This window comes from Equus caballus, chromosome 22, assembly GCF_041296265.1.
Source record: "Equus caballus isolate H_3958 breed thoroughbred chromosome 22, TB-T2T, whole genome shotgun sequence".
In the NCBI taxonomy this organism is placed as follows: domain Eukaryota; kingdom Metazoa; phylum Chordata; class Mammalia; order Perissodactyla; family Equidae; genus Equus; species Equus caballus.
The window spans coordinates 46951832-46966148 of NC_091705.1; the positions used below are offsets into that span (position 1 = coordinate 46951832).

The window sequence follows — 14317 nt, forward strand, 5'->3', positions numbered from 1 at the left end:
CACCGGCTCAGTTCTGTGTGTGGGGGGTGCCCACAGGAGCAATGGTACAGAAACAAGGGGGCTTTTTATATGGGCTGGTGGTGGGCTTCTGAGAAGGGGGCACTCGGGGGATAGGGAGGAACAAGTCATGGGAAGAGCTGGGGCACTCCAGGCAGCAGCAACAGCATGCGCAGGGGGCCTGTGGTGGAATTTGCTGAATTCCAAGTTCTGAGGAAAGTCTGGAAAGAGTGCCCCTCTCTGTTGCTGCTCATTCCAAATCCTAGACTTGGTGCCTTCCTGTCAGTGGCAAATAAGGAGGAGAAGCAAGTCCGAGGAGAGGGGCCCCAGGTAAACTGAGGGAAGTGGACTATTTCATCCAACCACACCTTGTCTGGGAGACTCCTTCCATGGGGCGCAGGGTGTGTAGAGAAGAAGCCCCCTGACCACATCAGCTGCAGGGGAGAGAGAGGGGTGGGAGGAAGGCTGGAACAGAGACAGAGAGAGGTAGAGAGACAAGAGGAAGCAGTCAGAGAGATCAAAGCTGATAGAGACCCAAAGGCAGTAGGGAAGAGTGGGACTGAGACAGAGAGATAAGGAATGAATGCACGGACGTACAGATGGGCATACGGATGGGTGGATGGGTGGATGGATGGATGGATGGATGGATGGATGGATGGGTAGATGGATGGGTGGATGGATGGATGGATGGAAGGACAGATAGATGGTTGGATGGAAGATGGATGGATGGGTGGATGGGTGGGTAGGTGGGTGGATGGATGGATGGATAGGTAGATGGATGGGTGGATGGAAGGACAGATAGATGGTTGGATGGATGATGGAGGGATGGATGGATGGATGGATGGATGAATTCCAGTGAATGTCTTTATCTCAACTGTATCAGCTCCAAGGGGCCTGGCTGATCACAAAGTTGGATTTCAGAGATGATGGCCTCATGCTTCTCCCCCTACCCCTCTGCCTCCTCCGCACACAAATGGAAAGTTCCAATTCCACTACTGCAGCTTTCTTGACTCAGTGTTCTTGCTGTAAAATGGGTGCATTTTTCCAACTGCCAGGGGTACTGGGGTGTATTAACTGATTACTTCTGAACGCCTGGCACGTTAGGTAGGCCCTCAACCAGGTGGCTGTGTGGATGACTGTATTTTTAATTGAGATATAATTTACATACTCTAAATTCACCATTTTTAAGTATATGATTCAGTGATTTTTAGTATATTCACAAGGTTGTTCAAATATTGCCACTGTCTAATTCCATAATATTTTTATCACCATATAAAGACACCTCGTACTCATTAGCAGTCACTCCCATTCCTGTCCCCCAGCCCCTGGCAGCCACTCACCTGCTTCCTGTTTCTGTCCTGGACATTCTGTATGAATGGGATCCTGCACCGTGAGGCTCTTTGCATCTGGCTTCTTTCACTCAGCTGGGTGTTTCCAAGGTCCATCCGCGCTGTAGCGTGCATCGGCACACCATTCCTTCTTGTTGTCTGATGATATTCCCTTGGATGCATGCACATTTTCTTTATCCATTCATCAGTTGATGGACATTTGAGTTGCTTCCACTTCGTGGCTATTATGATTAATGCTGCTATGAACAGCCATTGCAAGTTTTTCTGGCTGTGTATGTTTCCAGTTCTCCTGGGTATGCACCTAGGAGTCAGACATATACCCAAACCCTGAAGATGTTTTGAGGAAGCTTATACTCCTACCAAAATACGGCAGAAAATGGAGGAGAGAGGAAACGTTGGTTTTATATTGAAAGAAATATGGACACATGTTGACTAGAATGCTGAATTTGGTGAATTTTAGACAACTCAAAGAGATCCAGCGCCTGCACACAGCCACTGTGGGCTCTTGCCAGCCCCACGCTCAACATTAGACACCCATGAAGGGGTACCTTCAGTAATTGGGGAATTCTGGACAAGCTCGCCTGCACGCTTCCTAGTGGCCACTAGAGGATGCCTGGACCACACCCTGAGTCACAGATTCCCAGAAACTCACGTGGTTTCTGAGAATTTCTTCCCAATACTGCCAGGAGAGGTGGTCCACAGTACTTGCTCCAAAACTTCCCAAAGGGAAGGTGACGGGTTCAGATTCTTAACCTGAATCAGCACGTGGATGAAAGAGAGAGGTGAGAATCTGACAGCTGGAGGCAAAGCTCACCCCAGCACAGTCTGGCCTTGAAACCCAAAGTCTGCTGACCACTCAGTGACCTTGAACCTGTGTCCACCCCTGTTAGATGCTGAGAAGTGAAGGTGTGAGGGATACACGGTGGAAGGCATAGGGCCAGCACACAGCCACAGTAGGGGCCCCAGAAATGGCAGCCATCGCTGCCTGCATGTTTGCGTTCAACTCAGAGGGTTTGGGGCAGTGTAGAGTGATTCTCCAGATTCAGTGGAAGAGGAAGAGAGGTGACTTCCGGTGGGGCCTCAGGGCTCACAATGACCCAGAGGGACAAGGATGGTGCAAAGAGAAAGGGAAACAAGAGCAGGGACGTGGGGGCTGGGATGAGGGCGACGCACAGACTGCTCCCGGAGAAGTCACCTCCAGGACGACACAGCTCTGGGCCCCTCACCCTCCTGGAGCCGGAGGTGTAGCCCAGGGAGTGCAAGGGGCTGGGTGCCCGTCCTCTGAGCGTCAGTTTCACCAGAAGATTCGGAGGGAAATTCTATGCATGTGGAGATGCTGCAAAAGTCTCAGGGATTTTTATGATGAAACAAAAGACTTAAAAGAAATTAATCATTTCAGGCCCAGACCGCTGCAGGGTGCACATTGATTTTCCTCTGACTTCATTTGGACACCGAAATCTCTGTTATTAGCTTTCTGGAGGGAAAACAGATTCCCAGTGGCCAGGAGAGAAACACACACACATACACACACACACACACACTATTGTTCAGTATGCCTTCTCCAGCTTCCATCTTTTTCATCATTCTCGTCACTCTGAGTAACTTGTAGTGCCTCTTTTTAAAAGAGAGATTGCTTTTCTTTTTTAAAAAAATAATTAATTAAAGTGAAATTTGCATAACATAAATTAAACATTTTTAAAGTATACAATTCATTTCTATCTAGTTCCAAAATATTTTCATTGCTCTAAAGTAAAGCCCCTTAAAATTGTGGTAACTTTTTAATCTTTGTTTATTAATTATTTAGTGAATGTCCACCATGAGCCAAAGTCTGTGTGGTGTTGGAGATTTTTAATGGTGACCAGATATAGCCTCTGCCCCGGGGATGTCCATCCTTGACCTCTGCCATGCTCTTGCAGTGTTTCAGCTCCCATGAGCAGCATCCTCACCATCTCCCATGGCAGAGCGGTTGTCTGCCTGGAGCAGGGTCTGTATATATACAGCATGTATGTCCCACTCTGCCTGCCTGTGCTGTGGCCAGACATTGCTAATCGATCACAGCACACTCTTAATGATACTGGGGCAGGCGAGTAGTGATCCTGGTAAACTCAGGTGCCACTGGGATCAGCAGAAGAGAGAAAACTTTGGGCTGCTCTGAGCTGTGTTCTACCTACACACATGCACACTAGAGCCCAGGAACCCAAGCCCCACTTGTCTATAAATTGCAGGGCAACTCGGTTTTATAGCCTTATGAAAACTCTCCCTCTGCCCCTTCCCACGTCTCCAGGAAAAACTTGTGCAGCTTTCACATCTGATTCCTGCAGGGCTGGAGGATGTGAAGGAATTTCTGGCACAGACAGAGACAATGAATTTGTTAAATCACTGCTTTGGGGGTGTTTGTACGTGACGGGCAGAAGCTGCTCACAGCCGTGACCTGCTACATAATTTGCAAGTAAAAATGCAAGTGCAAAATGCAGTGCCCTTATTAAAAAATTATCAAGAACTTCAAGATGGTGACAGTAGAGCACTAAACCAAGCATGAGGCCCTTCTGAGCGTGGGGCCCTGTGGGACCTCACAGGTCACACGCCCTGAGGCTGGCTCTGGTCACAGCCATGCTGACCCACTTCCACCTCTGCCACGTGGCTCGGATAGCAGGTCTAGCGCACATTTTTAAAAGTGAGATGAGCTGGCCTGGAAGTGCAATGCAGTGGGCGAGCACTGGTGTCCTCTCCTGCCCCACGCCCCTCTCTGGGGAGCTGTACCACAGCAGTTTTGAGAGCCTCCCCTCCCCTCTCCAGGCTGCAAGGCTCAAGTGAGCAGATCCTGCCCCACGTCCATCCCTCCTCCAGGCCACCAGCCCTGGCCAGTCAGCATCTTCCATGCCTTGTTGATGATGATGGGTTCAGAGTCAGACATGTGGCCAGGGTGCATGACACCAGCTTGGAGCCTTGGTGGAGCTGCGTTTGGGAAGGAGAAGGTCTCTTGATGAAGTCTTGGCTCCAGCTGTGTCCCCCACGAGCCCTCCTCCTGGACTCTCATGAGCCCATACATCCCCTTTCTGCTCTAGCCAGATGCACTTGGATTTCAGAGCTTTGGAGCTGAAAGGGTCCCTGGGGTGAGTGGGCTCAAGTGTGGGGCTGGACAGCTTGGCCAAGTGGGTGCCCCTTTGCATGTGCCTGGAGGCAGAGCTGCCAGCAGCCCCTCGTGGCCCTGCTCTGTCCTGGACCCCAGCCTGCAGCTGAGGGTGGATCCATGAGCAAGGCTCCTGCTGCCCGCTCTGTTCCATGGCCTGGACAAATCTGTGGATATTCAGGACACTCTTCCACTCCAGACTGTGGAAGCTCCTAGGACATCTGTCCACTGTGTTGGCCAGGGTCTGTTCTGGTGGATCTGCTGCCAGCCTGCTCAGAGCCTGCTGTGGGCTAAGTCAATAGCACTGAGGGGCCCTCATGGGCAGGAGATGTCACACACAAGGCTGACCTTGGGGGGCCTTTGGGCCCCCAGGGAGCAGCTGGTGGGGTCTTCAGCCCTCCTGGATTCCTCGCAGGGACTGGCCTAGCCAGCCGGTCATCTGTCCTAGAACTGCCTAGAAGTGACGTGGCCAGTGGCAAAGAGCCCAGGTCCGGCAGTCCAGTTTCCAGGGTTTGAACTTGTCTCATCCACGTATGAGCCGCTGGGCCTCCCATAACCTCTGTGAGCTTCCATTTCCTCTTTGTAAGCAGGGATAATTAATAATCCCTTCTTACTTGGCTTGTTGTAAAGATTAACTGGGATAAAGTGTTTAGTGCAGGGCCTGGCAGGAGGAAGTGTTCCATAAATGTGAATTATTATCATATTTCCTTTCCCCTCACGCTCTCTTCTGAAAGAAACTGCTCAGCCCGCAAAGGGACCAGTGATCCCAACCCCAGACCACAGCAACCAGGAGACTGGTGTCTGCCCTTCTGGCAGGGCGAGTCAGCTCTCTCCTGGTTGTGTGGACTTGGGAGGGCTGTGTAGATCTGTCGTGTGAGGCCCATTTTGTGGGCTGCCATGGTCATGGTTGAGCCAAGAAGCAGAGAGAGAGGGAAAGAGAGAGAGAGAGAGAGAGAGAGAGAAGGCTATTGAGAAAGAGAGACATTTCATGGCATTCCTTTTTTTCAAACCCTAGCTTTCTTACTTCACAGTCTCTGTGGGTCAGGACCCGGGTGCAGTGCAGCTGGCTGCCCCTGATTCAGGGTCCCTGTTGGTTCAAGGCGCTGCCTGGGGCCCAGTCTCATCCGGAGGCTCCGCCGGGGGAGCCTCCCCCTGGAGCTCACGCACATGCTGTCTCCAGGACTCGGCTGCTCACGGGCTGTTGGCTGCAGCCCACCCTCAGCTCCTTGACACCTGGGTTCTGCATGGGGCAGCTCACAGCTTGGCAGCTGACTTCCATCAGCGAGAGCAAGCAGGACAGCGCACAAGACGGATGCTGCTGTCTTTTTGTTACCTCATCTCAGATATGACAACCCATCACTTTTTTTTCCCAGCTTTTTTTATTGTGGTAAAATAGACATAAGATAAAATTTTCCATCTTAACCATTTTTAAGTGTGCAGTTCAGTGTATTAAATACCTTTACATTGTTGTGCTACCATCACCACCATCTTCAGAATCCTTTGCCTCTTGTAAAATGGAAACCCTATCCCCACGAAACACTAACTCCCCGTTCCCTCCTCCCTGGGCCCCTGGCACCCGCCATTCTACTTTCTGTCTCCATGAATTTGACAACTCTAGGAACCTCATATAAGTGGAATCATACAGTATTTGTCTTTTGGGGGCTTATTTCACTGAGCGTAATGTCCTCAACTTTCATCCGTGTTCTAGCATTGTCAGAATTTCCTCCCTTTTTAAAGCTGTATGGATGGACCACATTTTGCTGATCTATTCGTCCATCAATGGACACCTAGGTTGCTTCCATATTTTAGCCATTGTGAATAATGCAGCTATGAACATGGCTGTACAAATATCACTTTGAGATCCTTCATTCTATTCTTTTGGATAGATACGCAGAACTAGAATTGCTGGATCATATGGTAATTCTATTTTTAATTTTTTGAGGAAGCTCCATACTGTTTTCTGCAGAGGCTGTACCATTTTCCACGCCCATCAACAGGCACAAGAGTTCCAGCGTCTCCACATCGTCACCAACATTTGTTATTTTCTGTTTGTTTTGATAGTAGCCATCCTAATGGGTGTGAGGTGGTATCTCATTGTAGCTTTGATTTGCATTTCCCTAATGGTCAGTGATGCTGAGCATCTTTTCATGTGTTTATTGACCATTTGTATATTTTCTTTGGAGAAATGCCTATTCAAGTCCTTCGCCATTTTTGAATCAGGTTGTTTTTCTGTCGTTGAGTTTTAGGAGTTCTCTATATATTCTGGATATTAATCCCTTATCAGATGTATGACTTGCAAATATTTTCTCCCATTCCATGGGTTGCCCACAGTACACCTCTGATTTGTGACTGTGCTGACATGTCTGTCTCCTCACTCTCTCTTTCCAATGACTTCCTTCCCACCAAGGCTGAGGGGGAAAGGAAATAGCAGAGAGAGTGTGATTGAAAATTCCAACCCTCTATTGCTCTGCCTTCAGGCACAGCTGGAACCAGGTGCTCAGACAATGCCTGTAGCCCAAGCATACCTCTCTGGGATCCTCCCTCTTCCATGTGGTTTCAATTCTGAAGCATGTGATGGCTCCAAGAAGCCATGACCACCCCCCTCAGACCAGTGGATTAAAAGGGCTTCTCTCTCCCAGTCCAGTAAAAGTCCCAAGGGTGTGCCTCTGTGGACCAACCTTCCTGAACTGACCACTGAGGCCAGATGGATGGACTACGCTGATTCGTCAGACTGGGTCTTGCACCCACCTCTGGCATTAGAGAGCGGCCTTGGCTCCACCTAGGCTGGGGAGGGAGCTGCCCAGAGGAAAATGGAACTTTTGTAATTAGCAGGGTGGGGCAGAGCCTGCAAAACAGATGTTCACTGACTGTGAGTGGGCCGGGAAGGCAGTGACCAGGGCCAACGCCTGTCCCCTAAAAAATCCCAGCCCAGTGGGGGGTGGGGCAGATGTGTGGATACATGACTGCACTGTGTTGTGATGCGTGCCCAACAGAAGGTGCAGGCGATGCTGGGGGTGTGGGCATGGTAGTACTAAATGCGTAGGGAGGAGGAGTAGGGGGCTGAAGGAAAGGCTTCAGGGCAGAGGCAATGCTTAAGCTGGGTCTTGAAGGATGAGTAGGAGTTCACCCGGGCATGCCCAATGGGCTGGGCAGAGAGCAAACACACTGAGACATTGACTCAGTGGGGTTTGGATCCTGATTCTTCCCCTGCCTAACTTCCCAGTGCAAGTCACTTCATCTCTCTGAACTTACAGTTTCCCCCTCTAAAAATTGGGGGATGATCATAGTGCCTGCCTATGTGAGCTGGTGGAGGAGGAAATAGGATGAAGCTGGAGAAGAAAGCCCTGGCTCCTCTGGAGCTTGTATTTTCTCTTTTGTAAAGTGGGGATGATAATTGCATCCTTCTCAAGAAGTTGTCATAAAGATTAAATGAATACGTGCTCGGCACAGTGCCACCTAGTGTTACCTGCAATTGTTGGTACAAACTGTTACAAAGTTCTGAAGATGGGAGGTCTGGGCGGGAGATGCTGGAAGCAGGCAGGCGAGCACCCCAGGGAGGGCGCAGGTGGATAGGATGCCCGGCTACATCCAAGTCCCAGTGCTGCACTGAGCAGCCCTGTGGCCGTGGACAACGCCTTCCTCTCTGCCGCCTACACTTCTGCATTTGTAAACTGGGCGGTATGATTGCAACAGCTCCAGGAGGTGCTGGGGTTGAACAGGAGGACCACTGGGACCCTGAGGAGAGCTGCCCTCGGGAAGCTCTGGGGGTGGGGGGCATGGGGGGGATGGGGGAGGGTGCTGTTCCTTTGGGACTCTGAGGACCTGTACTTGTTACACTGAGCTGGTCAGTCTGATAGTTACCTGCCTCTCTCCAGATGCCCTTGGTGCTGACGGGGCCCTGAGCCCATCTCAGGCCAGGGACCCTGCCTCAAAGGCAAAAACTCAGCCTCAAGTCTGAACCCCGATCCCCAGGGTCTTGTGGGTGGAGGAGGGGTTGTGACTGGAGGGACTTGGGAGGGGTCCTGGCGCGGTTCTACTTCTCGAACTGGTTGGTGGCTACAAAGGTGTTCCACATACAGTACTCATGAAGCTAAATATGTTTTATTTTATCTAAAAAAGGTAAAGATACCCGTCACTGGCTTTATTAGACGTGCAACAAGAGCTCTGGCATCTGAAAGCGGTTACATTAAAGGCAGCCAAAGCGTCTCCCGCATCGGGGGGGGGGGGGGGGGGGGGGCTCAGGCCCTCGCGCACTTCTAGGCTCACTGTCATCTCATTTCATGCTCCCCAAACCCATTTTACACAGGGGAACACGGCACTCAGAGAGGTCAGGCAACTCGCCCATGGTCCCAGAGCAGCTCTAACTCGGCAGCGTCTTTACGACGTAATTAGCCGGGCGGTTTCACCTCCTGCCCGGCTGTCCCTTTAACGTTTCCAGGGCGTCCCTGGCACTGAGGTCGCGCGTCCCCGGGCTGCGGCGCAGGTCCGGGCCCGGAGAGATCAAGGTCACGACGGCGGCCCTCGGCGCCCCCGCCCGGCGGAGGGGCCGGCCTTGCGCGGCGGCCCCGCCCCCGGCCCGGCCCCTCCCGGCCCGGCCCGGCCCGCCCCGCCTCCCGCAGCCCCCGGCTCGGCGAGGCGCTGGGCGGCCCCGCGGACGCAGCCCCGAGCGGCCCTCCGGCGGGATGCGCGGCCGGGGCGGGGGGCGCGCCCGCTGGCCGGCGCCGGTGCGCTCGCTGCTGCGCGCCTTCGCCACCCGGGACGCCGCCCCCGCCGCAGTCCGAGGCCCGGCGCAAGGTAGGCGCGCGCCGCGGAGAGGGGGCGCGGGATGGGGGGCGGCCCGGCAGAGAGCCCGCGCCCTGCTCTTGGCCGCTGCAGGGTGGCCAGGATGCTCGCTGCACCCGCAGCCCAGAGGTGGGCCCCTCCTCGCTCGGGCTGTCCCTGCAGCCAAGGCGGGCGACTCTGTCCGCAAACAGGGGCAGTGCGCGCAGTGGTCCCGAGCCCTGGCCTTGGGGTTGGCGGTCCCGGGATTGGAGCCCCCTCTGGTAGCTGCGCGACCCTGTGCACATGGCACTTAACTTCGCTCTGCCTCAGTTTCTGCATCTGTAAAATGGGGGCGATCCAATACTTCAGGCTTGGAGCAGTAGTTGGGATCATATGAATAGCGCTCGCCACCCAGTGAGAGTTCCAACCTGTTCCATTGTCCCCCTCCAGGGAGGACAGCAGGCTTGCACCTGTGTGGGCAAGAGCAGCCAGGGCCCCTGCAGGCAGACACCTGGTCCTGGAGTGAATCCAGCACAGTTAAAGGGGCACGAGCTCAGAGAGCAGCTGAGGAAGCTGGAAGGTGGTGCGGTTCCCACCTGGCCAGGGAAGAGGCCCCGGGAGTGGGAGGGGGCTTAGGTGTCCTGGTGAGGAGGCCAGAGAGTGTGGCCGTGCCACCCAGTGGCTGTTGGTACAATTAGTGACCAGGAGGCTGAACACTGGTGGGGTGAGGAGAATTAGGCCAGTGTTTCCAGACTGGCCTCTTAAGAATTCCCTGGGAGCACTTATTACAAACAGCATCCTGGGCTCCTACCCTAGGCCTGGCCCTCAGAATCTCCTGGAATCTGTATTTTTAACCATGCCCCCAGGTGATTCTGGGATCAGGCCAGTCTGGAAACTAGTTTAGACACATCAGTGGCTCTTATCAGTGGCTCTCACCGGCCTGATTCTGCCTCCCTCCCTCCCCCACTTTTGGTTATTACAACTCCCCCACGGTTACTACTGGCATCTAGTGGGGAGAAACCAGGGATACTGCTGAATATCCTAAGATGCCCAGGACAGCCTCTGTCTCCCCCAGAAAAAGAAAAAGAGAATGATCTAGTCCGCAGTGTCAGTAGTGCAGAGGCTGAGAAACTGAGATACCCAGAGTCACAGGGTCGCTGGGGTTGTTGGGACCAGCAGGCATCATCTGAGAGCCTGCTCTGCACCAGGTGCCCTGAGGGTGAGGAGCTCATGGCTTGAGCAGCTTATGGGCACTGACGTGAGAGGAGTGTCTGGAGCCCCCGCGTGGAGGATGGGCAGCCCTTCTGTTGCTGAATCCATCCATCCTGAATATGGAGGACCCACTAAGCGTGAGACCTTGTGCTGAGCTCTGGGGGTACAGTGGCAATCAAGGGGGAGATGCGGCCCCCCTAGGACACTCATCCTCTCGTAGGGGCAGAAGCTCCCTTACCTCGTGGTGCCTGCACACAGTAGGTGTACATGAGTGCCGGCTTCCTCCCCTGAAGGCACCCCCTACTCGTGCCTTACGTGGGTACTAAGTTTGTAGCAAGGCGTATTTGGGGCTGGGTTCTGAGAAAGGACATTTCGGATCCTGACCTTCAGCAGCTTGGCAGTGTGCTCAGAGCCATCATAAGTGTATGATCTGCCTGTGGACGTTATGCAACTGCTGCTCCACATGCTCATTTCAATTGTTGGGCATTTTTTAAATAGTTCTGTGGCTTCTGTCTGGGCCTTGAAGGCTGGCAGGGCTCAGTCACTGCTAACCCACTTTTGCTGAGGAGAAGGCCGACTCCTTAGGCAGCAGGTCAGCAAATGTTGATTAATCACGGAGAATGGTTCAGGCGCTGCCCTGGGTGCTGCAGATGCTGCGGAGAGCAAGGAGGGCAGCTTCCTGTCCTCAGGGAGCTTCACTTCTGGGGTGGGAAGGGGAAGACAGTGGACATGGAAGCAAATAAAACACAACAAAAAGATAATCTCTGCCCAGAGGCATGTTGGGAAGAAGTTGGGGAGGGAGAGACAGTGTTTGAGGATGGAAGCTGCTTTAGCTGGGGGGGCCAGAGAAGGTTCTTCGAGGAGGCATGTGTGGCTGCAGATTTCAGTGGGGAGAAGCGGGGAGCCATGTGAGGATAGGGGGTAAGAGCATTCCTAGCAGGAGGAGAAGCAGTGGCAGAGGCCCTTGGTGGTGGAATTGGGGAACAGAAGAGGGTCATGGAGGCTGGAGACCGTGAGCAAGGGGGAGGTGAGGGAGCCGTGTGTGGCGAGTGGGCACGCAGACCCTGGACTCCATGGCGGGCTTGGGCTGAGGAGTTGCATGACCTGCACTATCTCAGAGAGCGTGCCTTCTGGCTGTCGGGTGGCAGCCGGCTCTTGTTGGGGTGGGGAGATGCCTGCTGCTCGGAGGGCAGAGATGGGAAAGTGGGCAGCGCTGGGACATTTAGTGGGTAGAGCTGATAGGCCCTGCTGATATCTTGGGGCCTGAAATCCAGGAGGCCACATGGGTTTTGTGTCTCAGCACTGGGGGGACCGTTCATGGAGCTGGAGCTCCGCCCAGGTCGTGGTGGAGGAGGAGGGGTGGCGGGAGGAGGCAGTGCTGGTTTGGAGAGACCTGTTCGCATCCCTGAGGCTGTGCGGTGTGGGCTGTGCATACTTGAGTCTGGAGCTTGGGACAGTGGGGGGCCTGGAGCTCCCATCTGAGATTCTTCAGGGTGGGGCTGGCACCTTTAGGTCACCTGGCAGGGGACCCAGGTGGAGTGGGGCCGGGTTTTTGGGTCTCATTGTTGCATTTCGGTGTTGCGTCAGACGGTACCCCAGTGCAAGTACCAAGTTTTGGTTTGGAGGAAGTGTTCAGGGACGCAGGGCAGAGCAGGCTGTGTGCCCACAACTCGGGGTGTTCTGATGGCCAGACCTGGGGCAGGTCCCTGGCCTCTCTCGGGCTGGCACCAGGAGGATTTGTCCAGCTGCCACCTGAAGCTTCCTTGGCTCCCTGATTTGTGTGGCTACTTCCCAGAGCTGGCGTTGGGTGGATCCTAATTCCCAACCTTAAAGGGATGATGTACTATTTCTGTGGCCGGGGCCGCCTTAATTTAGGAACGAATTAGCCACTGGTTCTCCCAGACCGCGAAGTCCGATTTGGAAGCGCTGATTTGCACTGGGATATTTCTGCATCAAATGAGTTTTTAAAATGTTTTTGAAGGGAAAGGCATGATGGATGATATCATGGCATGTCCCAGCTGATGCTCATTAAAAGTTGTGGCTTTAGGGGTTGTGAAAGGCAGTTGGGAATGAAATGCCTTGTTTCCCAGCTCAGGGCTGGACCAGGCTCGGCGAAGGCAGTAACTCTGCAGAGCCAGATCAGGTCTGTGCTGCCCAATTCTTTGGAAATCGTAATGACAACCAGCTGCACGTCGCAGGCTCTTCTGGTAGCAAGTGAGTAGACCTGCGGAAGCGAAGGGAGCATTTGTCAGTTCAGGAAACTGGAAGGCAAAGCGTGGCGGCCTCAGTAGTTCCAGGGCTCCGGCTGGGTCACACCGCCTGCCCTCAACCCAATCCCGGTGGCCTCGAGTGGGAGGAGCTGGATGGCTGAGGCCCAGCTCACAGGCCCTCCCAGGCCAAGGATGGAGTCCGTGTCCCTTCATAGCCAGGCCTGAGATCCCTGGAAAAAAATGAGGGGGATGCGAGCAGAAGGAGAGTAGGTGCTGGAATTGCAAACACCAGCACATTTCCAGCTGCCCCGAGCAGTGCACAAACCCCATACCTGTGTTCACCTGACCTGCAAAACCCACTGTGGATCTAGAAGCATCCTGCTGGCCTCAGCTCTCTCGCCTGGGACAAGAATGTGCTCGGAGGCAAAAGGCAGAGTCTGTAACATCCAGGCAGCAGCAGAGGGCCCCTCGAGGGCATGCAATCCAGCTGAAGATCTTCCCTCCCTCCTGTCCCCTGCCCAGGTGCCCAGGGCATCTTTCTGGCCACTTGTCCCTCATCCGTGTGTATCTCTCGCCCCATGACCTTAAGGACTGCTGTCTGCTGGTGAACCAGGCTGGACCACTGCGTTGATGACTCCATTTTTGTTTTGAGGGAAATGAGTGATCTCAGCCTTTAGAACAGGTCTGGCCTGCAGTTGGCAGTCCATAAATATCTGTCAGATGGAGGATAATGTGTTCTCCAATGCAGGCAGCAGGTTTCTTTGGGGAAAAAATATATATAATTACACCAGTGTTTTTGAATACCTTCTCTAAATGAGAAATGAAAACATTACAAATAAGGGTCAAATGTCCTTGGAACACCACTCCTTCCTCTTCTCCTCCCGTCCTCCCCAGAGGTGACCCCTGTTAACATTTAGCTCTTTTCCCACCAGACTGTCTTGACCTGTGCATGTGGGTCTCAGTAGAAAATGTACAGGATTGTTTCCTGGAAGTATTTTAAAGGAATGGCATCTGAAAACAGCACGTCTTGTTCTGAAACATCGTTTTCCCTCAACAGTGTGTCTTGGAGATTTATCTGGGTTAACAGATTCCTTCTGATTGCCTTAGAATGTTCCAGTGTCGTCTCAGTTATTCTGCTGCTGGTGGCCGTGGAGGTCGTCGCAGATCTCTGTTGCGGGCAGTGCCCTGTGGGCATCCTGCATCCTGTACCTGCTTCCTGGTGCATCTGGACGAGCATCTCTCTGTAGGGCACCTTCTGAGAAGTGGAATTCCTGGGGCGCAGGATGAGCATGTTTTAAATTTATTTGGTATTGCTAAATTGTTTCCCACAGTGGCTGTCACTCCCCACCAGAGTGAGGGGTGGCTGTTTCTCCAGGTACCTTGAAATGTTCAGATTCTTAATTTTGTTAATCCTAGGGAAGAAAAGTGAAACTTCCTTAGTTAAATCTGCATTCCCTTGATTGCTTGAGGGGGTTTTCCTCGTGTTCATGGACCGTTTGGATTTCACATTCTGAGTCACCTCTCTGTGCATTTCGCTCCTCTTTCTCTGGGCTTGTTAGTCTTTTTCTAATTGGTTTGTAACAGTATTTGTGTGTTCTGGATTCGAATCCTCTGTTGCTGCAGGTAGTTTTTGCTCTCTCTGTGGCTTGTCTTTTAAC

The 14317-nt window shown here is 53.1% G+C and overlaps 1 protein-coding gene across 1 annotated transcript in view; it reads left to right on the top strand.

The window, feature by feature from the left end:
• Positions 1-9105: 9105 nt before the first annotated feature.
• PHACTR3 (phosphatase and actin regulator 3) overlaps positions 9106-14317 on the top strand; it is a 244159-nt gene continuing 238947 nt past the window's right edge. The window contains exon 1 of the mRNA XM_023626836.2: positions 9106-9270. Coding sequence (XP_023482604.1) covers positions 9159-9270 — 112 coding nt within the window. The 5' untranslated portion in view covers positions 9106-9158. The remainder of the gene's footprint in view (positions 9271-14317) is intronic.